Source organism: Pempheris klunzingeri, chromosome 21 (genome assembly GCF_042242105.1).
Source record: "Pempheris klunzingeri isolate RE-2024b chromosome 21, fPemKlu1.hap1, whole genome shotgun sequence".
Taxonomy (NCBI): domain Eukaryota; kingdom Metazoa; phylum Chordata; class Actinopteri; order Acropomatiformes; family Pempheridae; genus Pempheris; species Pempheris klunzingeri.
In genome coordinates, this window is record NC_092032.1 from 4,083,877 (window position 1) to 4,108,617 (window position 24,741).

Here is a 24,741-nt window from a genome sequence, read left to right on the forward strand (position 1 = left end):
TTCATTCATTCATTCATTCATCTCCTCATTTCAGTTCTGAAGAATTCAGGGTTGTGAGCTCTAAATGTGTTGATCCCACTGAACTCCTGTATGATGTTTAACAGTAAAAATACATTTCAGACAGACGTGACTTCAGACTAGACTTGCAAAATGCACTTCAATATACACAAACTCTTCTGAAATATCAGCCTTTGCAGTTTCAAAAATGGCTGCAGGTCATCGTACAAAATTCTAGATTAAAGAAGAAAATAATCTGCAAGGTAAATTCCCTAAAACGCACTCTGATCAGCTCAAGTCACAGCGGCTTCAATCTGCCAAATGTCACCAGTGTCACTTCAGCAATCAGACACGTGAATAATACAGGAGTTTAGTTTTTAGTGTAGAACATATTCCTGTATGTAAAAGCTTGTTTCAGGTCCGTCCCTACTAAATCAGCTGCTGTGAGGTGTCCACTCTATTAAACCCAGAGGGGGAGGATGAGTGCAGGAATAATCAGTGGACTCATCACATTCAAATCCTCTCCTCACTTCCAAACGCCTCTGATCCCTGCTGCAGAATGCAAAGCAGCTCAACTCCCTGACATGACATCCTCAAAGAACCTCAAACAATGAAGTCTTCCCCCCCCACCACCACCACCCTGACCGTCTCTGTCTTGTTGCATTTGGTCAGGTGTTACATGGCTCTGTGGGGCGTAAAGGGTGCAGACATACACTTCAGCTCCCTATGCAGCTGAGAATGGGTGAAGATGGGCAGACAGATTGGTGGAGCGTCTCTAGGCTCCAGTACGGAGATAAGGTTGCTGCCATGCAGGTGTGTCATGCAGGCAGAACTCAGATAGACAGGAGAAGAAGAGGACGACGTGATGACCATGGGAATATTACTACATTGCTGTTATAGACTATAATGACTTTCATTGACCTGCAATGTGAACATGGCTGTTGAAAGACTTGCACCTCATAGACAGATTTTCTCAAATAGCTCCAGCACAGAGCTCAGTCCTGTCTGTGGCATCTGACTGTCAAGTGACACGAAGAGCAATGGAGAAAGACCGGAAATGTCTTTACTGTGTTTGTTCTCTCTGTGATTCAGATATCTGCCTCTGTAGAACAGTAACACGCTGTGTGTTTAATCAAAGCCCACACGTCCTCTTGTAAAGACCGCGGAAATGTACTTGGAGCGAATAACTGCTCAAAAACAAAGATGGTTGAGTATTTTGAAAATCCTCCGCCTGCAGCTTCCGGTCGGCGTGTGGACTCTACTGCGCATGTCTGCGCTGCAGCATCAGGCGCTGCCTCTCAGCGTTACAGCGTTTGCGCCGCTGTCGCTGCGGATCCTCCGGGAGCGGACAGAGGCGACGGGCCGGGCGGCGGTGTTCCTGTCAGCATGCCGGCGTATGAAGCTCCTCTCCGGCTCCCACTGACTCCCCGCGGGCCCGTGTGAAGGAGGCTCTGGCCGGACAAGGAAGAGCAGCCCTCAGAAGGAGGTGGCATGCCCTTCACTGCTTGGCGCAGTCAGACGGGGACGAGGTGAAGACCCGAGTGCTGCTTTTAAATTGCTCTTTGTAACGCAGGGAAGTCTGCCGGCCGGTAGGGGATTATTTTCCCGGGGAAGAACGACATTACATGCCCGATAGCAGAGCCGGAGCGACGGGGAAATGCTGCTCAGCGGGTGTCTGGCTGCAGGTGGATGGCCGACCTGACGGTCCCGGTCGCCACTTCCCCCCTCGTTCGGCTCCTGCCGCTGCGGCAGCCGGTCCGTCTTCATGCGGAGCTGCAAAACACAGTGAAATCGGAGACCTAAAACCCGAGCCATGCTTCCAGGGGTCGGCGTATTCGGCACCAGCCTGACTGCCAGGGTGATCATCCCGCTGCTGAAGAACGAGGGCTTCGCCGTCAAAGCGCTGTGGGGCCGGACGCAGGAGGAGGCGGAGGAGCTGGCCAAGGAGATGAACGTGCCGTTTTACACCAACCGGATCGACGACGTGCTGCTGCACCAGGATGTGGATCTGGTCTGCATCAACCTGCCGCCGCCTCTGACCCGACAGATCGCAGTCAAAACACTGGGTGAGTCCTGCTGCTGCTGCTGATGATGATGATGGGTGGATGCTGAGGCCCAGGGCTGATGGGGGCTGACAGACAGGCCACTGGGGTACCTGCTGCAGGTCCACTGTGTGTCCTGGAGGGGCGGAGGGGAGGGGGGGGGTCATAGGTGTGGCTGGTTGGGGAGGAGGGCAGATCTTCCTTCCTGGCTGCTGCTGCTGCTTGGCCTCCAGGTGCAGGCAGGATCTGAGCAGGGCTCTGTGGAGGGTTGTGGGGGAGAACAAAGAGCACAGGATTTAAACTGTGACCATGTCTTACTGGAGGTAGGGGTGGTGGTGGGGGGGGGGGTGTAGCATCATTAACAGGGCCCTCACACACCATGACTCCACTGTCTTGTCTCCGCACCTTCTCATGTCCTCCCCCTTAGCTGCTGATGTGTTGTCTGAATAGAGGCCTGGTTTTTCTTCAGGAGGGAAACACCCACAGCAGTGGTGTTCACCCTGAGTCAGTGGGACTCCCCACAAAACAAAAGGTGAGCTTAACTCGTGTCAGTGAAAGTGACACACGCTGGCGCTGAAGCCCAAGGGGAGCGAAAGTGGGAAGAGATTCGCATAAAGAGAGGTTGTTCTGCTTTAAATCTGGAGCCGAGCAGCTTATTTTGGAGATCGGTGGAGCTGCAGTGAAAGGAAGGTGGCCAGGACGACTGAGCTGTACTCCACACTGGCTTTATTGACTGGCTAGTCTGGCAGCAGAGCTCAGCTGGCAGTGAGTTCTAATAGGTCAGGCCGAGGACTGAAAACACGTTTCCGGTCCTGTTTGCGGGGGGGAGCAGGGCTGCCAGTGGTGATGACTGTCATTATGGATTCATCGGAGGATTTGTAAAACACAATTTCTCCGAGGTGACATGTTCAAATATTAACCAACCGTCTAAACCCCCCCCCCTAAATAAGCACCTTATTCTCTTGAGCAAGTAGTTGTTCCTGATAAATGACTGAATGACGAAGCACTTGATCAACTAATCGATTAGTTGACTGGTCATTGCAGCAGAACTAATAGATTCAATGCTTCAACAATCTTAACTCAAGGTCCAATTTCATAGCAGTTCTGGAGCTTTCAATCACGTCAGACGATCAGCTGATGGAGTTTGCCCAGTCGTGCATGTTCAGAGAACCTGCAGGCCCATGAAACCTCACCGGTGAGGTTCACTGGAGACCTCGTTCAGCACGCTGTACTGCTGGTGATTTTAGCTGAGATGTATCTTCAGATGGCACAGAGCTCAGCCCCGCTTCTTCCCGCTGATGACAGACGGGTTCTTCCCTGTACGCCTGCACCACAGAGACTGTTAGCGGATAAATGAGGGATGGATGACTGTGTGCTTCTCCTCAGCCAGCCTGCTTTTACTGCAGAGGGGATGCTCTTCCTGTCACATCATCCGTCACACTCCTGGGCAGCAGAAGGAGTGCCTGCATTAGTTTAGTGTGTGTGTGTGTGTGTGTGTGTGTGTGTGTGTGTGTGTGTGTGTGTGCCTTTGTATTGCACACTTAATGGGGCCAGAGAACTGGGAGAACACCCACACTGTGGGCTTTTTTTTTCTGAACTATGTTGTTGTTATTGACTAAACTAAAAGCGTCAGGGATAGGTTAGTGTTTTTAAGTTACAGAATACATGCTGTCTGTGGGAAGTCCCCACAGAGATAGTGAAGCACGTGAGGTCGAGAGGGATTAACATGGAACAGGTCTTGTGACTGGACTCGGCTGATGTGAATTTCACAGGTGTTGTTAAGAAGCTCCTCCACTTGAGCTGGACGTCAGCAGACCGACGGGATGCTTTTTGATAAATTGAGTTTTCTTCCCAATCAGCGGGTCGAGTCTAGAATTAAAAGGGCTGCTCTTCTAAAGGGCTTTACATATTCACATGGTGGGAAAAGTGTCCTTAAAGCTGCCTGTGAGCCCCGAAGCACACGTGTACCATCCCAGCATCTCTACTGGCTCATTCCATTTCCACCACACCTCGTTCGCTCTTCGGCTGAGGTAAATCCTGTCAGCGCGGACGAACAGGAAGGAAAGGCCTGACGCACAGCAGGCAGCGTCGATATATATACTAGAACACATCCACCACGAACACACCCTCTTCTCTTTCTTCATTCCCTGTCTACATCCACGCATGTGACACACAAGCCAGCTGATCCTGAGCCAGCATCGCTAATCCTGTCCCAGTAAACTTGACTCAACCTGCACACCACCCCTTCCAAACTTGTCAGTGGCCATTCTTTCTCTCTTTCCTCTCGGCTCATTTCCTTGCGGCTCCATTGTGCGAGTGCTGCCCGCCGCCTCCCACCCACCTCTCTTCCTCAGCTGCACATCCCCAGCCAAGTCTGCCTCCAATCCTATTGGATTACAGTGTTTGCAAATTCTGCTGAACCAGGGTCTGATGATCAGGCCGAGCCAGAACATCCACATATTTCTGTTTTGGATTTAGTGTGTTTAATAAACACATTGCTAGAAGTAATAGATAAATGGCTTAAATTTCTAGTTTGGCTACCCCAGGGCCCATATGACTACATTTGCTATTTAAAAAAAAAGGCCAAGCAAAAACCTAGACAATTCTAGAACCACCACATCTTGTAATATAGTCAATATTTTATAACAATTTCCCATTTTCTATAATTAACAGTGTTCTGTATTATCCAGTTTTTGATCTATTGAAATGAACACATTTGGAGCATGACAGATGATGATGATGATGAAGGTGGACCTGTGCTCCCCACATGCAGATGTGGGCTACGTCAGACGAAAAGGTTGGGAACCACGGCTGCGTTGCCGATGTCGGTGAATATCTTTGACATCCCAGATGGACTGTATATTTATCACAGTGAAAACAGTGAGCTAGGTGAACCACCATCACCTGAACATCAGGGGCTGTTTTTTTTCCGAGCTCGTGGATATTTGAATAGTTGATGTGTGCTTTTCACAGGACGGGCCTTGCTAACAAAGTAGTGCTTTTAGATGACGGTGTAATAAAAAGCACTGGTGTAGACAATAAGTATGTGGTGGTAATGTTGTCGATATCCGTATCAGCTGTAATCACCACCCCCCCACCCACAAGTCAAAGGCTGTCAGTGAGCGGAGAGGCCAGCTGCGTGAGACAGCCAGAATAACTTCCTCCTATGTCTGGGTGTGGGAGCTGATAGCGAACGGCCCGCAGCTGACTTACTTTTCCTCTGAAAATATATGCATGCATGCGTTACTCTCTGTCTTCATTTGTCCTGCGGCCCACGCTCGTTTTAAACAGAGCCTCCTGCACGGCGAGAGAGACCCAACTACTGCAGAGACACATCGAGCTTTTATGGAATGGTGTAGACTTAAACGCTGGCATTAACCGCACGGACTCAGAGCCAAGAGGAAAGTGGAAAAACACTGGTACGAGCCACCAGCGTGCTCCACACGTTGTTCAGGTGTTACCAGAGTGGGCTCGTCCTATCAGTCCAACAAACCGGTTCTCATCACGGAGAACCAGTCAGTTCAGTCGAGCCACCTCTGTCCCTCCTTTCTCTTTCTTACTACTATGGCATTCCTGAGGCATCTGATGTCACACAGAGACATGACACACACACACACACACACACACACACTCTGCTTTCAAAGAGGGTTAGCCTGAAGCATTTCTTGGCCACCAGCGTGTGAAAGTGTGAAGTCTTAAAGCAGAGGATTTTTTTTTTTTCAGATCTGTTTGAATATATTTGCATTTTCCAATATTCTGCAGCCGGAGGAAGTCTGCTGTATGTGTCAGACACAAGATTTATTTTGGGTCATTGTTTCTCAGTACTTATGTGCTGCAGTAGAATTATTCATAATCTATATTTAACTGTCTCTTAAAGCGGCAGCTCTTAAAGGTTTTCAGTGTTGTAGTATGTTCTTGGCTTTAAGGCTTGTAAAAGTGTACCACAGTCATGCACTAAACGTAGCACATAAAAAATGAGAAGGCTACTGCCTCAAGGTTTTCAGGTGTTTTTGCTGGAAATGATCTAAACCGTTAGTCGGTTCAATTTAGGTGCTTATTTCTCTGTCAATCAACTAATTGTTTAATCTTTATCTAGTCCCTGACATCCCTGTATGAGGCTGTGCTCTTGCTGTGGCAACATTTCATCACGTTATTCCTGCTGTGGGTATGTGGCCCAGATGCTGAGAGGGAATCCGAGAGCTGGACCGAAAAGTAACAAGAGCCAGAGTTTCAGGTGCACTCTGTGTCCCATTGTGCACGTTTTTTGTTTTTTTTTACATTGGTAGGAGGAAGTGTTGGGCTCAGCCCCCTGTGACACACACAGTTCTACAGGCCTTTCATGATGTCTGTGTAAAACCCCCTTCATCACTCTGTCCTATGATTGATTAGATTGTGAAAAACAGAGTAAAAATGTAACACAAACCACAAGGGAGTCATAAAGGTCAACGATGACTTGCCCCGTGTGGTTCTGAGCAGGAAATGACTCATCTCTTGGTGTGTTGCTGCATCACAATCATACACTGGGATATCTACCCCAGTTTACCTGGTTACTAACTTGGTTGTTTCACACTAAGATGACATAGAAGAGTTTAATGAAAATAGTGCCTTTGTGAGTTAGACGACACTGAGAAAATCGATTGGAGGTGTCAAATGATTCGAGGTTGATTAATGGCAGGATGAGTTCATCTTGACGGCTTGGCCGTCATGAAAACTTTTAAATGAGGTCACAACATTCAGTGCTTTAATGACAAGCTCAGATGATGAAGTGTCACATGTTCACACTGGCCCTCCCCTGGCACACTGACGAGGAACTCAAGACCTGTTGAACGGATATTTTTGAAAGCAAACTCTGCCCCAGTTTAGGTATTTTTTTTTAACTGCCGCTCAAACAGCTACTCCGAGGCCAGTGACAGTGAAAGCAGCAGCGGGCAGGAAATGTGTTTTTAGTAACCCAGTAAATGTGTATCCATATCAAGTATGAGTGATATACTGAGCACGTAGCATGTGGTCGACCGGCACTGTGATGAGTTCTCAGACACCTGCTCTGAAGGGATGCCCAAAGGCTGAGAGCTATTTATAACCTGACTGCAAAGGGCAGGCAGGCGTCATCTTAAATACATGTTCCCACCGCTGATGCTCTTATGCAACTGCACTTCTGACCGGCAATGAGCTCTTTGGCGGCCCGCTCAACTTTTTCAAGGGGGCTAGTAGACTCAAATCGGAGGCCACAGACTGATGGAGATTAGAAAGTTGTAGCCTCACCCAGCTGCTTTTTCACATCACATGTTCTGTGGTTCCAGATTTGGGGACATTAAAATGTAATACAGTGGACATTAAATATAGCAAAACAAAATGTAAACTGTAATGATATAGTTACTGTGCGTATTTTTCCACAAGGTAAAACCAGAGACAGTGAGCCAGCACCCTCAAACTGATGCAGCTAAATGGAATTCGGCCATCATTCATTTGACGATCTGTGTTTTTCTTACTGTGACAAATCAATGACCGAATGAATGTAACCAGACTTGGAAAGACTCTCCAGACCAGAAAGAAAGGCTGCATCCATTCCATTTTGTTTTGCGTGATAGATGAGTGCCTTTGGGTCGAGCTGTGGGTTTGGCCCAGACACATCAACAGGCTGCTCAGGCAGAGTCAGCCAGGAGGATGCAGCCATTCCCAGGCCTCCTTTCTCAGCACTATCGGCGCTTGTTCACATTCATGTTCTCCTGGACAGCCATTAGTATGGTAATGAGCGTGTGTGTGAAAGAGTTTGTGAGAGAGAGGACTTGATGGCGAGACGGCAAGGAGTGAGGAGGAATAGCAGAGATAAAGCTTGTCCTTCTGTGAAGTTGCCTTTGTGCGTTAGATGAATGGGTGTTGGGGGGGGTTCAACCCCCTGCACTGACAAGTGAGCATTCCTGAAGACAACGGGGAGAGTGAGGGACCTCCCCGTCCCCGCCCCTTCGTGGTGGTACTCTTCGTCCTCGTGGAGCCAGCAGGAACTGCTGTGTGGCGTTGAACTTGGGCTGCAGGTGTCGGATGAAGAGTCAGGGGCCAAGCTTTTAGTATCATGTGGAGGCTCTCAATACGGAATAACTCTGCATTATTATGCTAGAGTCTGTTGCATGTGAGCTGAGGAACGACCGCTTTGGGCTCTTGGGTTAAACTTTCAGGTCTGTGAGGCTTCTCTCTTTGCCCCCGTGGCCTTTATTCTGATGGTGCACAGAGAGGTGAGAGGTAAAGATGCCCTGAGATGTGTACCGTTTCCATCCTAGTTTGTCCACCACAGAGACCCATAAGAGCGCACGTGTGAAGAAAGCCAAGGAGAGTGATGTTTTATTTCATCGAGTCAACCTGTAACCATGACGATCACCCTCAGGTCGAGAGCATCATGCTGAGTTAATCACAGCTGCTCTCTCCCTCTTTGTAACAACTGTCTCTTGGCCAAGTCGGGGGGCAAAAATGTACCTTATCCGACACTGTGCGTCTGAAAAGACAAAAATATCATGTAGTCCGGTCCTTTCATTACACCCTCCTGTAGCTGTATAGTAAGGCTGAGATGTGGTGACAGCATATGATCCTTAAAGTCTTCATACCCAGCAGCTTTCTCTGGAAGCATGCACATCTGTTCTACTTGTCAGGTTATTCCTTCAATGTGTTACTCGTCTGTATATGATAAGAAAACCCTGTCAGCAGTGATAAACATAATATGATACTATTATATTACTTTATGGGCGAATTATTGCTTCATGGTGAGTGTAGTTTTTGTTTTGGACAGTCTTGCTGCCTCTGTTCTGCATCGGTGCAGCAATTATATCATGCTATGACACGCAGCTGCAATAACTACAATAAACTTCATGCTTTTCCTACAAATACTTCAAAACCCTGTCGATGCACATCGACTGACTGACTGTAACATGCTGAAACAAAGATACCTGTGTAATCGGCTATGGCATTGAGAATTCACTTGTGAAATGTTTTCATCTTGCACAAACACATCAAATAAGCGTGTGCGTCTACAGATATGTTCTGTGTTTCCTCCTCTGTTTCACACACTGCTCGTTTCCTCTAATGTATTACTGACTCGTGCCTTGTGCCATGAACTTTATCTGGCTCTTTCTTGTCAGCTAATTCCCAAGGTGAAACTGTCCAATTATAGGCTTGCTCAGATGTCCTTTATGCGCCCGTGTACAGGAATAGGCCCGTCTGTGTCACTTAATTGGCCACCAGGGACTGAGGACCAGAGGCAGCTGTAGGTCCTAGAGTAGGGAGGGAGATACTGTACCTCTGTCAGTTCAGGCCTCGCATCTAGTCGCCTTCTTCCTGCCAACACTGACACTGCTGCCACACTCTCTTCTGGGCTCTTTAAGGGCAAGAAACACAAAGTCATGCAGACATAGGATGTGGGAATGAATCAAACATCCACGGACAAAGTTTAAGCTGAAGATAAAAGCATTACAAAGCTCCAGTCTCAAACAGGAAGTGATATTTTGACGTGCCGCAGTGAAAGCGTGTCTTGCTTCCTGTTGTGCATGCGGTAGGTGGAAACAAGCATGTTTGACGTGACGGTGAGGATTCTCCTCGATTACGTCCTGCTAATGACTCGCAGAAATGTAATGTGTCGCCGTGATCTCTCTCCAAGCTGTTGTTGTCATGCACGATTCATACTGTCACTCCGAAGCACGGGGCTGAGTGTGTTCCTGCAGTTTTCCACTGACTCAACTAGCCTGTCAGGTAGTCAGCGGCAGGGATATAATCAGGAGCACAAACAGCAGGGAACAGTTGCTTCAGATGCTCAAAATGACAGATTCAAAGGATATTCTCTCAGCGATGATCTGGACTATTTAAAGGAATATCAGTGATATCAATTTTCTAATCTAAAAAAAACAATGAAGCATGTTTTCACAAATGTGGAACTATTCCTTTATGGGAGACAGTAGGTCAGTCTGAAATCCTCATCTCACTTCTGCGAGGGAGCTGGGAACTAGATTGTTGCGGCGTAAATTTCGGAGGAAGGCGAAAGAGCGTGCAAACATGTATTTCAAGGAAATGCAATACGCAAGAGGACAACACATAATCTCCTTAATAAACGATGCAGAAATGATACTGAGAAGTTAAAGTTAAAGGGACAATGCTGTCTTCTGTCACAGCAAGATGATGAAGGTGAGATTAGATCATATGGAATGATGGAAATAGGTGATTTTTGCATACAGTACAATGGAAGTGTTACTGTTTCTACACAGCTATTCAAATCCACACAGGCAGCTACAACCCTTGTGGATTCCCTCGAAGAAGAGGTGAGTCCTTGTGTATGTTTCAGTGATGGCTACATACAGTAACTCATCGCATCCGAATCTGAATCTTAAGAAACCGTCGTGAGTGATGGGGTATGCGGGTATGTTTGTTTTCCCGCTCAGTCGTCGTAGAACTGCTTTGCATTTTTCACCTTGTTAATCTCACACCCCAGAGGAGCCACAGAGAAAGGAGTCATTGTGCCAGTGCCATGTATGCTGCTAGCCGGCCAAAGAGAATCCTATCCTCCAAAGCAGTAGGAGACGGTGGGCCCAATCCAACGGTGGCAGAAACAAACAGCCACGGGAGGGATGACGGGCCTTATTTCATCTTATCCCGCCGTCTCAAAGGGCGTGAATGTGTCGGCGGCTGGTGGAGGTCATCTCAGTTGATTTATGTAACATCAGTGTTGATCTCAGCTTCATGTTAATGATTCATAGCCTTGGACTGCACGCCCTTCAGACTGTTGTGTGTCATCGTGTCTCAGTGTTCACGCTGTAAACGGGCCAGCCAAGCTTGTTCATAGAGACAGGAAACACCGTTTCCCCTGAGCCATGATGTAAGTGACCTCAAAGAATACATGTGATGTTTTTAGTCTTGTCAGAATCATGTGTGCGAGTTCAAACTGGTTGCACCACACGAACCTGTTACGTAGAGATTAACTGTTACTAAACATTTAGCAACTTCCAGCGGCACGTGGTTCGGTGTAACTGACTGAAGCTGATGTTAACATGCTAACATATGACCTGTTCGGATGACAGCGTTAACAGGAAATATGGTCATGATATCAGACCTGATATCTGATGAAAATACAAAGTCTAGAAAGACGAAACAAATGGCGAAACATGATGCTAATAACCTGAGACTAAGTGACTGGATAAATCAGTTCAATTAGCACCGCTGGGTGTGTCACACTCCTTCTAAACTGCACTAATTACTACTTCTCCATGTATACAGATATAAGTAAGACAACCATAACACCTACGTGTACAGAAGAGTGGGTCAGCAGTTCGATTCCCAGCTCCTCTAAGTTAATGTCACTGTCAAAGTGGTCTTGGGCAGGATACTGAACCCCTACTGAAACATGACTTCAGTGTGTGAAAGAATAGTCTCCTGCAACCTAGACTCCTCCTGTATGTCAAAGTGCTTTGAGTAGTCGAAATGACTAGTAAGGCCAAATATAGACCATTTACCATACTCCACAAACTAGTGGAGATGGCATTGGAGCGGCACCACGTCCTGAGCAACATTTAGGACCTCATCATGGACTATTAGAGAGACCCAATAACCAAACCTGGAGTCTGGAGCCCTCCATCAGAGCTTTTACGGATGACTATGAATCCCAGGATTTCCCAGGAGGTAGCGTGCTTTGCGTATGGCCACTGAGGTGGGGGCGAGGGACTTTGCAAAGCCTACAGCTACCTGGGCGTAACCGGAGCGTGCAAACAACAAGTCATCAGCAGAGCCTCAGAGGCTGCAGAAAAAGCTTTGCGATGGCTGTGGATCAAAGCATGGGCTCGTGCTACATGGACACAGGCTGGGAATTGTTCATATCCAGTCGGCTCGCCGGGGATGGGGTCTGAAGTTGAAAGACATCCAATTTACAGATGACGAAAATTGTCACCAGATATTTTCAGGTTTTAATGGTGCAGCCTGATTTAGTAAATGACTAGTTGAAAACTGCTAGTGTTTGCTTAGACCTTAAACGAATGTTCCACACAAGCTGTGATAGATGTATGGGCAGCTGGTGCAGCCGGAGGGCTTTCCTCCTCCGCACTCATATTTATTTTGGACTACCCTGTCACCAAATATCTTCTCCATTCCTTCTGCACGTCTTCCTCTCTTAGCCCGGTGGCAGACACAGAGACGGAGAGGCAGAGAGGTCACGGGGGCATCATAACCATGACAACAATCCAGATTTAATCATGCATCGGCAAGGTTTCTCTCCTTCCCTCCTTCTGTGGCTTTACTGAATTAAAAAGTCGAGTTCATCTGTCACTGTCCCTCCCGTGACAGGGAGGAGGGGAATGGCAGAGCCTGTTTGGCCTCGTGGTGGAGATGTCTCTATCCATTAGTTTGTGCCTCAGGACATTAATGGATATTGATGAACTCTTGCAATCTTTTACGAAAGTATCAGTGCTTCTAAATCCTGCTCATGTCAGTGTTGGGTCTTGAAGGTCTTGTCAACATTCTAAATCTCCTGGCTGCATGTTGCGACTATTTGCTCCTGAAACCTGAACGTGTTAAATTAAGTTTGAATGATGGAATCCTTCTCCTTCCTGAGTCCTGTGCTCCTATGAGTGCTCACAGCTGTGTGTTTGAGCAGAGTTCTCCACTTTTAAGCCACCGGTAACTATTAGATCACTGATGCTTGTTAGCATTCAGAGCTTTACTTCCTTCGTTCACTCCTCATCAGACACAAAGGTGCCCTTCATGGCCCTGGCAGGAGCCACCAGAGCTGCAACGAACATATTTTCAAAAAACCAACGACAGACTTACCAATGTCTTGCAGGCTATGCTTCCCCTTTATGTCCCCGGGGGAATGCGTTACATACCTGCCGGGTCAGCTCTGGAGCTTTCTTCAGCACAGCAGCTATTTCTTTTAAATATATTGATATGATATTGATGTTCCTCCTCTGTGCAACGTTCAATCATCTGTTATTCACTGCTACTTTTAATATAACACAGTGAGGCCAAACTCCGTCTCCAGAACATTAGGAGCAGTCACGGCAGAGTTACTGTGGGACAAAGAATCACTTACCTCTGTATTATTGATGACCGGGCACCAGCAGTCTCAGTGGGCGTTCACTTCAGACATGTGAGCAGAACTGTGGTGAATCGTTCACACATTGCAGAGCTTGTAATGTAGTCATTGTAATTGATTCTGTGGTGCTAATTAATGAAATGAGACGCATACTGTACACAAGAGGGGTCATTTTTGCAAAGCAATAAGGAACCACCCCAACCAACCAACCAACCGTAGTCAGGATCAAAAACAAGAAGTGAGTGTGGACAGTGTTATCTGCTTCATACCTGACGAAGGCAAACAAAGGCTGCTCTGATAGTAACGTGCACAGGGAGGAGGGAGGCTGTGACCAGTCTGTGAGGGGGCACACAATCACTCTTTGGCAGCCATGTTTTATTTGTCTTAGCTGAGCTGTGAGGGAAGAGGCGGGGGCTGATTAGGGTGCTGTGTGTGTGTGTGTGTGTGTGTGTGTGTGTGTGTGTGTGTGATTGGAGGGGAGGGGTAGCAGTTCACCTCAGCAGTTAATTAGGCCCTGGGGAATCACAGGGGGGCAAGTGGGGGCTTAATCACACAGACGTTCACACATTTTCCTTTGCATGAGGTGTGTTTATGTTGGATTATATGATGTTTTTGCTGCTCCCGTACCACATTTATTGTATTAGTCTCTATTTTGCACCACTAGGCCTGCATGACTTTCTGGGAGGGACCCCTCCATCTATTTTGGCAAACACCACCAGTTTTTTTTATTGGATTTGTTAATTGTTTATTTTTGGTGAACTGATCCGTTGTTATAATAACCCCAGTTTAGTATCTCTATGACATTACAATAGATCCTACTGTATCCTGTCCACAGCACTGCTATTGATGTGAACCTCATCAGAGCAGCTGCCTGCTGAGTGCATGCCCGTCATTAGCATGTGGTGTTAGTGCACACATTAAGAATCACACGGCCACGAGCCATTAATGGCAGCACTTAACACATGTCGGAATGCTAAACTCCTTGCAACTCGAGGGCATTAGCTCAAGGGGAGAGCCGACTGAGTGAGACTAATGCATGTCATCCTTCATAGTTCTGCTGTCTACTAGTGGACACCAAGCTGGAGCACGGACAGTATAGACCCTACGTGCAATCTAGTGACATTTGGTTGCTTGATGACTGTGACTGTCCACTTCATAACTACATTGAAAAATAAATTGGAAAAGGGAAACATCACTGTGTTCATCCACCACTGCTACCAAGGCTGCTCTTTACATGCCAGTTTCAGACGGGGAGGGCAAATTAATCAGCCGGAAGATCGCTTTCTCTGATTTACATCCAGCAAGAGAGCTACACGCTGCCGAGAATGTACAGTTTTCCATGTCGGTGTCTCTGTTCCACCCCTCCTCTCTTTGTAATTGCTTTAAGCTAAATTTAATTTAGGATAATCAGCAGAGAGATGAGCGTGGCCTCTCCTGTCCTCCCCCCTGTACTGAAGACAGTGCATGGACAGTATTTTCCACTGTCACATGTACAAGACATAAACTTGGTATTAGATCAAAACTAAAAGCCATTTAATACCATAATATAAAGCCACTCCAGTCCTAACTTCTGTCTGTGGCTTAAAAGTTTACTCTTGGACACTGTCTTTTATAGGATTTAACAGAGCACACATAGCAGACCCATTCTGCAAGGATGGGGTAGTCTTTCTCTGAACATTTGTGAATGCTTCGCTCGAATGCACCCTTCCTGTGTGTATAAGTGTAGTTTTCAGAGCTTTTCCACCTCCACAGGCTTAATAATAGACCAACCTAATTATTTTTCCAGTGCTTCGGCGGTGGAGGATGCTTTTTCATCTTTCTGGCCCACTGACTTCCCTTTGTCTGATCAACCTGCTGCCACACTTGTGTAATCAAGCACACAAGTCAGCACAGACACACACTCACATATTCACTTATTCACTTGAGGTCCATAGACTGTTTTCCAAGGCAGACAGGCAAACAGTGGAGTGGCTGAGTGCACTCCTCCTCGTGTCCACTGGGCTTCAGTGTACTACAGCAGGACTACACAGGATGTTATCAAATGATTTATTTGACATTTTTGGCAAATGGCAACTATTTCATGTGCCATAATTGCATGAAATAGAGAAAATGATGAGCGTGAACACATGCATGCTGTATAATTGTACATGATTACAGTCGACCAACGACAAACATTTAGCTCTGTGACAAGAGAATATATACCATATGCAATAAAATCTAGCTTACAGTTTTCAACCTCATCTCATGATCTTCATTCAGCGATTGGAGGTGGCTCGTGTTACAGCAGTACTAATGACATTTTTAGCAGCAGTGGAGTAAACTGTAACCACAGCACTTGAATATTAACTTAAACCTCGCTTACACTTGCGAAAGTGTTAGAAAAGCACAGAAGCATCAGAATTCATTAGGATTAGTGTTTGTGTCCATCTGATGAATGTGAGTCCCGTGTTTCTCTTTTAGCTCTGTTTTGGTCTCCACCACCTCCTGGGGAAAAAACTATCTAATGTCTCTTTAGCTGGTAAATGCTCCACTGTGTTTACCAGCTCGCTGCTAAATGTGCATGCTGCCCGGTGCTGCACAGGTAGTGTGCAGTGAGCTGAAAAACAGCCGGCTGTAGAGTAGTGACACTGGAGCGAAACAGGGGATAGAATAAGTCACTATTATTTCACAACGACACCTGATACCTTCAAAGATGCCGTAAGCATAAAGACATACAAGTGACAAAAACATGACACTATTCAGGGGTAGAGTGGGTTGTGCTGAATTGCTGTAAGTTAAATGGTCTATTTGTATAGCAGCTCATTGTATAGCTTGTCATTTCGACCACTCAAAGAGCTTTTAGGTTACATCCTCTTTCACCCATTCACATGTTCTTCACCATTCTTTCACACACTGAAGCCACGCTTCAGGAGCAAGTTGAGGTTTGGTGTTTTGCCCAAGGACACGTGGACATGCAAACTTGGTGGAGCCAGGGGTCGATCCGCCCATCGGCCGATTGATGGACGTCCCACTCTACCTCTGATCCAGTTGTGTGAATGTGAATACAGCGTTAAAGCAGTTGAAAAGACTAGAATGGCGCTATACGAGTACGGTCCATTGAACGTATTGTAAATGTGTCTTCATCATCACTGTGTAGGAATTAAAGAAGCTCTCCTCCTCCTGACAGTCGCCCTGCAGGAGAGCGTGCATGGCACAGTGTAGCAGATGGCTATCTCTCCTCACCGGTTCCCTTGGCTTCTCTATTTCTGGCATCCTCATGGGGCCTATTGTGTCGGCTGTCATGATTCATTCAGTATCCTTCTTAATCCACCTTGTTTTCCTCTGTGGTGATTTCCAGCTGTTGCCATTGTAGCCCAGAGATGCATGGTCCTGTATGCAGCTGTGAGCATTTGTCATTTCTCTGCTGAAGAAAGAATAAGGAGAGAGGTGTTCGCCTTTATTTTCTTCTTCAAAAACTTTAAACCAAACCAGAACAGCTATATTACAAGCTCCTTTTTGTCAAGTCAAGTGTGTTGTATGACGGTTGCCATGGCAGGTTTCCATCCTGCTGTGACAAAATGTACAACCGTAAGCAACGAGCAATTATGTGCTACACAAGTCGGCTTCGCTGTCTGAGAAGAGATGTGTCAGCCTCGTCCTCACTTACACTCTGCCTGACCTTCCACGGGAGGCACCACTTCCGCCTTTCCTTCCTCAGCATCGCAATCACTGGAGGTGTGAACGCACAAAACCTAATGATGATGATGATGGCGTTCCCTCTGCCATACACGAGTACGCACACCTGAAGCTTTACCTCGCCCCTTTCAAGGCCAATGCATGTGTGTTTGTTGCAGTGAATATTGGTTGTCAGTAGAATACCCTGCAGCGAGGCCAGATGATGTGTGTGGCAGCGAGCCAAGAGGACCACTGGAGTGGAGAGAGTCGGCCGTCGCTCGTAATGATGCAGCTACTCTCTCTCTTGGCCTTTCTTTTTCTTTTCCCTGTCCCACTTCTGTTCTCTGTAACTGTGTGTGTGCGTGTGTTATTCGCAAATAAGTGTAACCTGTTTGTCCTGCAGCTCCTATCCTTCCCCAAAGGCTCTAGATAGGCTGTTTGTTTTGGCTCAAGTCACAGTAATTATCGACAATATGTTTTAATTAAAGTTGTTCAGTGTGGCTTCATTAAACAATTATATATTTGGTTTTTCATGAATGTCATGACACTACACACTGTCTGCACGCTGTCAGAATCTGTTTGCACTGGAAGAACTGTATTTGTCTCTGCATGTTTTTGTGCTGATCTCCTGACAAATCTGTCCTCGTTGCAGCAGTTTTACGGGCGGCTAATGCGGGCAGTGGTCTCATGTGTCTAAAGTTACCGAACATTAACTGGTGCTTAATGCTGTAATGATGTTAAAATGCTGCACATGGCCCATTTGATGAAGATTCAATGAGCCTTCTGTTCCGTCCAATAGTTTAGAATGCCTCTCGTTGCCTGTCATTCTCCTGTCTCTTTAATGAGATCAAGGAATCGGTTTTTGTTTTTCACTAGATGATCGTGAGCAGAACATGTGCTCGCAAATTATTGGTAGTTGTCAGTAGTAGCAGTCATGAGAAAGGAGAAAAAAGGCTCCCTGGGCCAGTGAGTGTGTTTCTGCTTCATGGTACATCACAGTTAACAGCTAGAACTTTATTTATTTGAAGAGTTTTAGACCGCCGGTCTGTGAGACACCAGGGTGTCATTTCAGTCTGTGAGGTTGGTTGATTCTCTTTGACAGAATTTCAGGCCTGGAGATACCTGATGGCCCCTTTAGGCTCCAAAGTGTTCCTGAAACCCCCTTAAGAAAAAACAGCCTCCCCCTGATCACTTCTGCTGTGCTGGGGGAAGCCCTTCCCCAGATCTTAGGAAGCACATAGGGATGTATGTGGACTGGGGTTGGTTGGGATCCACCTGTTCTGCTAAATACCTGTGATGTCCTTCATGCTACCAAATACCTCATGTTTGCTGTTGTCCTTCTTCTCTTCTGTAAAGTAATTCATTTGCCATAATACGTGGATAATATTCCTGCTTTATTAGTTAATAGGGACCTTTTCTGACTCATAAGATACCAGAGTACTGATGTTTTATTCCTCATTCCATTGTCACAGGTAATTCAATTCAATTCAATTGGCTATTCTATTCAGTTCTATTCAGTTACTGGTATGAATGTTTAAGAAACTATGTTGCCAATAAAACACGCTAAATACAATTTATCCAATAATGTGACCAGCATGGAATAATATGATCATTAAGTAGGTAATTACACCATATACACCACATCCTATAGCTATATGTTTTCCATGTTAGGAGGAAGTGTATCTCTGCCTAGTCTCAGCTGTCCAACAGTGACAGCCACATGTTGTGATGTCATGATGTTTCGTGTCCTCCTTGTCAAATGTTCAGTCTGTGGTCACTGAGCCTGGACTTGGTAGAGAGATACAGGCTGCAGTACACGTCTTTCTACTGTTGTGGCAGTTAGTCTCAGCACCAGAGGACAGAGGAAATTCTTTTCTCGGTTCAGCTCTTGGGTTTGGAATGGATGGTGTCTCTGCAGATGATTTAAAGTGGTTAAAGAACTGAAGTGCTCTCTTTTGAGTATTAATGATCACTGGGTATCATCCTCATTCTGCTCTGCATGCATCTAATGGTGTGTTTTCTCTCTCTCTCTCTCTCTCTCTCTGTCTTTGAAGTCTCTTGGTTAAATATGTCCTCTACCTGAATTATTGATGTTGGGGGACTGAGCTGCTGTGCTGGAGGGTTTTTCTGCTCCATTACTGCTCTCCCACTGCGCCTGGAGTTTTACCTGTGGCTTCAGCTCCACTTTGCCCTGCCTGTCACAGAAATACCATAGCTCATTCACTAACCCTTTTACTGTACAGCTGTTTGGACGGCAGGTTTGGACCACCGGTTCCTCCTTTTTTTCAGCACCTGTTGTGACTTTACCTCACACTCATGTGCATTCGTAATCTACGGGACACGTGCATATAAAATCCATCCTCTCACTGTCTGGGGGAGGCTGTGGCTGAGTCATCATGATGACAGGACAGGCCGACCTGGCTAAGCCAGCCTCGACCTTCCAGAGCTTTGTACATGAGGAGCGAAAGGTTATTGATTATCTTAATAGGGGCTGTTTTTATATCTGTAAAGGTCACACTCAAAGCCTGAGGCAAAAGAATTGCGGACCTTGCTGAAGAGATTTGTATTTTGGCCATATCCTAAAGAGAACAGCTGTGGAATGGCGAAAGCTGCCTTTAGTCATTTTAGTAGCTGGGCAAGCTATTGTTCTGTGAAGAAAATGAGCTTAACGTGAGTGCCAACACAACCAGTCAAGGACATTTAGCATTTACTCAAAAGGACCTTAGCCCAGACAATGCATCTTTCCACTATTTGTTTGTGTTTGTGACTGCCAAAAAGAAGGGGTAGGGTAGGGGTGGGGTGGGTGGGGGGCACTCATGTTGTTTGGCTTTGTGCGTCTGCAGGGGTTGGGTAGTGGTGGGGGCTCCCATGGCGCTGCTCAGAACTGGGTCAGAGGGATTAATTTCTTGGCCTGGCCGATTGAAGCTAAAGGCAGATTAGCATGGGAAGTTTCACTTCCAAAAGAACCCCTACACCCACAAGCTTTCAACACTTGAGGGCCTGAGGAATATGTGCGTAAAGCGATGCCTCTGTGCTGTCTGGACACTTTCTGTTTGGCTCCCTGCTGTCAGACAGAAAGCTCCACTTTCTGCTGTTGGTAATAGCCACCTTTGTGCAGCTTTTGAATGCAGAATGGGCTCATTACGACCGGCCAAAGTGGTATATTTTTCAGTTTTACAATGGAAAGACTTAAAGGATAAAGCCCAAGATGTTAATTTGGAAAATGCATTAACTTCCCCACCTTTTGATAATGAGTGGTGAGCATGAGCACTTTCCCAGGCTTTATAATGTGAAGTATTCAGTACTGTCTCAGCAGACAGGTTAAAGGAGTGCCAGGCTAATGTTTGCAAACTTAATGTAGAATCTGCTGTGTAATGGACACTACTCAGTCAATTTACTTACTTTATGGCCCTTTTCTGCTTTTGCCACTGTTGCATTGCATTTTACCATCTACCTATTGATCTCAGTTTTTTAAATTATGTGTGCATATTTTGAATCATTGCTGACATGCTTCTATTCACTATGTTGCTCAGGTATAAATAATGGTGGATTTTGGCCATAAGGTTTAAGGTGCAAGATTCATTTATTTGTCACTCTACAACACAGGGTTAAATAGGGAAATCCAACTTGTATTCCCAATTCTTAGCTCTGGAGTTGTTGAAGCAGTAATGGAGCCGTCCATGCTCTCGGTGTCCATACATACCATACACATAATTGTATCTTTTGCAAGAAGCTTCTTTTGTGATAAAGCTGCCGTGACTCAGAGGAGAAAGCTCAGAAAGTTTGGTCATTCTTGAGTCAGCTATTCTGGGAGTTGCCTCATTTTACAGCTCGGCATTGTTTTTTCAGGGGATGTTTTTATGCACGCTCAAGAGGATATTATGTCTGCTAGTGTTGCTAAGGCTGACCACATTTCTTGTTTCTCTCTCTCCCTCTCTCTTCATCTCTACATAGACAGAATAGAGGAAAAAGGTGCTGTCAAAACAATGAAAGTAAAGCTCTGTTGGCTCATTCCCAAGTGTCTCTCCTCTCTTATAAGGTATTGGAAAAAACGTCATCTGCGACCGGACAGCTACACCTCTGGATGCCTTCCGGATGATGTCAGCAGCCCAGTACTACCCAAAGTTGCTCAGCATTATGGGAAATGTGCTACGTTTCTTGCCTGCCTTTGTTCGAATGAAGGAGCTGTTAGAGGAAGGGTACATTGGGGAGCTCCTGGTCTGTGAGGCCCAGGTATGATAAAAGCCATGAGTTCTCTTTAAAATCTCTTTGTCAATTGATTTCTTGGCATTTATTATTATTACAAAACTCTTTCAGTTTGTTCTTAGTTGTCCTGATGAAATTCAAGAGAAAAACCTAACATGATATTGCAAAAATATTCACAGTTTCTCCGTTTTTGCCCTAAAGGTCCACAGCGGTAGTCTCCTGGGGAAGAAATACAACTGGAGCTGTGATGACCTGATGGGAGGCGGTGGTCTGCATTCAGTGGGCAGTTACATCATCGACCTACTTACGTTTCTGACCGGTCAGCGTGCAGCAAAAGTCCATGGTTTCCTCAAGACCTTTGTCAAACAAACGGATCACATCCGGGGCATCCGCCAGATCACCAGCGATGACTTCTGCACCTTCCAGATGGTACTGGAGGGAGGCGCCTGCTGCACCGTCACACTCAACTTCAACGTGCCTGGAGAGTTTCGGCAGGAGGTGATCATTGTGGGGACAGTTGGAAGGTTAATGGTCATGGGGACGGACCTGTATGGACAGAAGAACAGCGGGGTTGGAGGAAGCAGTGGAGGTCCTGACCTCCTCCTCAAAGACACCACACCTCTTGAGAAGGCTTCCTTGCCAGAGAAAGCCTTCAGTGACATTCCATCTCCATATCTCACCGGAACGATTCGCATGATCCAGGCTGTGCGGCAGGCCTTTCAGGACCAAGATGACAGGCGGACATGGGATGGGAGGCCTCTGACAATGGCTGCTACCTTTGAGGATTGTCTTTATGCTCTTTGTGTGGTGGATACAATCAAGAAATCCAACCAGTGTGGAGAGTGGCAGAACATTGTGGTGATGACAGAGGAGCCAGAGATCAGTCCAGCTTATTTGATCAGTGAGGCAATGCGGCGAAGTAGGATGTCACTCTACTGTTAGCATCCAGCTGATGTGCTGACCTCCTAAGTGGCTGAATGCTTGTGCTACATTTCAAAGTGGAGGTGGCACCATAAAGGCCTTGGTGTTGTTGGAGCTTTGTTCATACAGCTGCCGGGGTCAGTTGAAATTCTACATCCGTTTGTTTTAATACAAATCTGTATTGTTACTGTTACAGACAGAGGTCACGCCACCGCAGTTATGGTTTCCTGATACCCTGCCTCAGCAGTAGAGGAAAAGCAATGTGATCAATAATGAAACCTTTATTTATAAGAAAGCTTTTACCTTTTTCCCTTTTGACAGAAGTCCCTCCAGGGACGTGCACTTAAATCAAACTGATTCATACGAAAGAACGATGAGATAAAGTCCTACAGTGGAGGCAGATCAGGGACTGAAATTGATGCTACTGTGTTCTGCTTGACCATAATTGTATTGCGCCTCTCATCTCTGCTTCTCTTCTATATGACTGGGTCTGGAAGACAAACCCTGACACTGTGGGTCCCAACGGGGACAGCCATGGAAGAACGACAGTCGTCTCAGATAAAACTGTGCTGCTGTATTGTTGCTATAATCTAAAGTACTAGTTAGTTTTACCAAGTGAATGTTTAAAAAAAAAAAAAAATCAGTGTACTTGATGTCTTCAGTCTCTGTCTGCTCTGTGTGCTTCCTCTGTACGAGTGAAAAAAATCAATAGTTTGGCTGGTGGGTTTCAACTTCTGGTTTATGTATGCAATGTGTCCAGGCTGTAGCAGAAACACTTTGAGCTTCTAGTCTGGAGTAAAGGGTTAAAATATAGTATGGTATGCCTTTATGCAGTAAGTGTAGCCTATGCATCCATTGATGACACCTGTATGGGTGGCCAGTGCAGTGACACTTTGATGTTCTTATTTATTTCGTGCTTTTTGTCATGAAGCATGGTCATGGGATTACAGTGAACTCTGTGTGTCTGTGTGCATATCAGCACTGAGCCTTAAGTTTAGACTTCTATGCAGTCTTACACTGCAAGTTGCGAGTAAATTCTTAGCAGTTTTTATCTTCATATTGCAATGCAGTGGGTCACACCTGTATCAAGCTACTGTGAATTTAGCATTTAGCATGCATTATTAAGCTTCTTTAATATGCACAGTGAAATGCAAGCTTGGACCCACACCTCCAGTTAGACTGGAAACTGCAGCACAATGTGCGAGTGGACTAGAAAACCATTCCTTTAGTTTCTGTTCTGAGATGTTAAACTTTAAGGCTGGTGCTATTCTATGTTTTTCTTAAACCAACAACATGATAGTCTGTGTATCAGTACTTTTTGGCACTCGGCTCCAAAGTCATTGATTGTAAATCTTTAAAAAGTAATCGATATCTTTTTTTTTAATGATAACAAATGGCTCAATGTGAAAGATAACAGATAATTATGACTCAGCTCTGCAGTTTCCCTCAACTTGAAGTAGTGTTTTAGCATATTTCAGCTTATTGTTTTCATTTTTATTTTATATGCACACAGTACGCTACCTCACAGTACCAAAGACAGACACAAGAATCAGTCAGTGAACGTAATGGAGCGTTTAAAAGATAAAGAGCCAGATACTTCCCCTCAGGAAAAACAGAGCTAAAACAGAATGAATATTGGACTTACATTCATCAGGTGATCAGAAACATAATGCGACTGTTGCTCCGTCTGGTGGATGTGAAAATTGGCAAACTTTTGCTGACACAGTAGCTCTAAAAACCTTTAACCAATACATAGCAGTGCGCTTCCATTTTTAGCTCATGTTGCTCAAACAGGAGTGAATGGAGCATTTGTTGGGGACTATTTTCAGCTGCAGACTAATACACGTTCACTGGTCCATTAAGAAAAATACAGAATATCATCATGCTTATCTTTTAAAGCATAATTTACAGGCGTTACGTGTGCAGGCTTTCAGAATCTCAGTGCTTCAGAGTGCAACTATTCATCAGTCACATAAGGAAGCGAACACAAACCATCAGAAAGTACTCGCAAATCTAGTTTTTACTTAAAAAAGACTGACCTACAAGCCAAAAGATTGATTTTTTTGATGCTCTGTTCCCATGTGGTTTCAAGTTCTTAAACTGTGCTGAGATAATATATATGTAACAACTACTGAAAATGTACATATGAAAATATTATAAGACATTATGCGTTTGTATAAAGAAATACACAAGTACTGTATGTATTTTATTTGTAAAAACCAAGGAAGTGGCAGATGTTTCGATGAGTGTATTTATTCTTTGTTTATTTGGTTTTGTGGACTGACCTGCTGTGTATTTCCCAAATTAATACTGAGACTGAGGCCGTGGAGCATTCGGCGTCTTTCAATTATTGACCAAAATTTTCATAAGTCAACTTCACAGTCATCCAGTGCAGAGATATGAAAAGTCAAACGTTACTATGTCTGAGCCCTTTACGCAGAACAACGTCAACACTTTTCTGTGAAGTTGCACATTTTAGGAGAAAAGCAGCCCTGCTAGCTCGTGTGGCTGAAGCAGCTCTGAGTCCAACACTGATAAGCTATCACTCCTTCAGATAATTCTAGTAAGGTTAAAGGCCCTGGTGGTGTACACAGCGCCTTATCACATCTGCATATAGACTTTCCCCCTCTGTCTGACAACCATGTTTCAATACATACAAGCCTAATTCCAGCCTACACAGGATGCTTGTTTTTCTGTTCTTCTATGATACGCAGCGGCTTGAAGGAGTCAGCTGAAGATTTATGAATGAATTGATGTCACGATGTAAACTCGGACTTAGATGTAAGCAGCATTAGTCTGAGGACACCGAGCAGATAGTGGACAGGCAGGTGCAGCAGAGGACCCAGGATCCAAGTCACAACTCCT

At 45.6% G+C, this 24,741-nt stretch overlaps 1 protein-coding gene across 1 annotated transcript; it reads left to right on the plus strand.

Moving 5' to 3' along the window:
* The first annotated feature begins 1,357 nt into the window (after positions 1–1,357).
* On the plus strand, positions 1,358–24,500 carry gfod1 (glucose-fructose oxidoreductase domain containing 1). The gene is made up of 3 exons (XM_070853408.1): positions 1,358–2,063; positions 20,789–20,982; positions 21,157–24,500. The coding sequence occupies exons 1-3, from the start codon at positions 1,811–1,813 to the stop codon at positions 21,895–21,897; spliced, it is 1,188 nt and encodes a 395-aa protein (XP_070709509.1). The 5' UTR covers positions 1,358–1,810; the 3' UTR covers positions 21,898–24,500.
* The last annotated feature ends 241 nt before the right edge of the window (positions 24,501–24,741 follow it).

Bases quoted from the DNA above. Each gene is read 5' to 3' on its own strand.
- gfod1 (XM_070853408.1), top strand. From the start codon at position 1,811: ATGCTTCCAGGGGTCGGCGTATTCGGCACCAGCCTGACTGCCAGGGTG. The intron at 2,064-20,788 runs GTGAGTCCTGCT...CTCTCTTATAAG, and splicing joins GATCGCAGTCAAAACACTGG to GTATTGGAAAAAACGTCATC. The intron at 20,983-21,156 runs GTATGATAAAAG...TTTGCCCTAAAG, and splicing joins TCCTGGTCTGTGAGGCCCAG to GTCCACAGCGGTAGTCTCCT.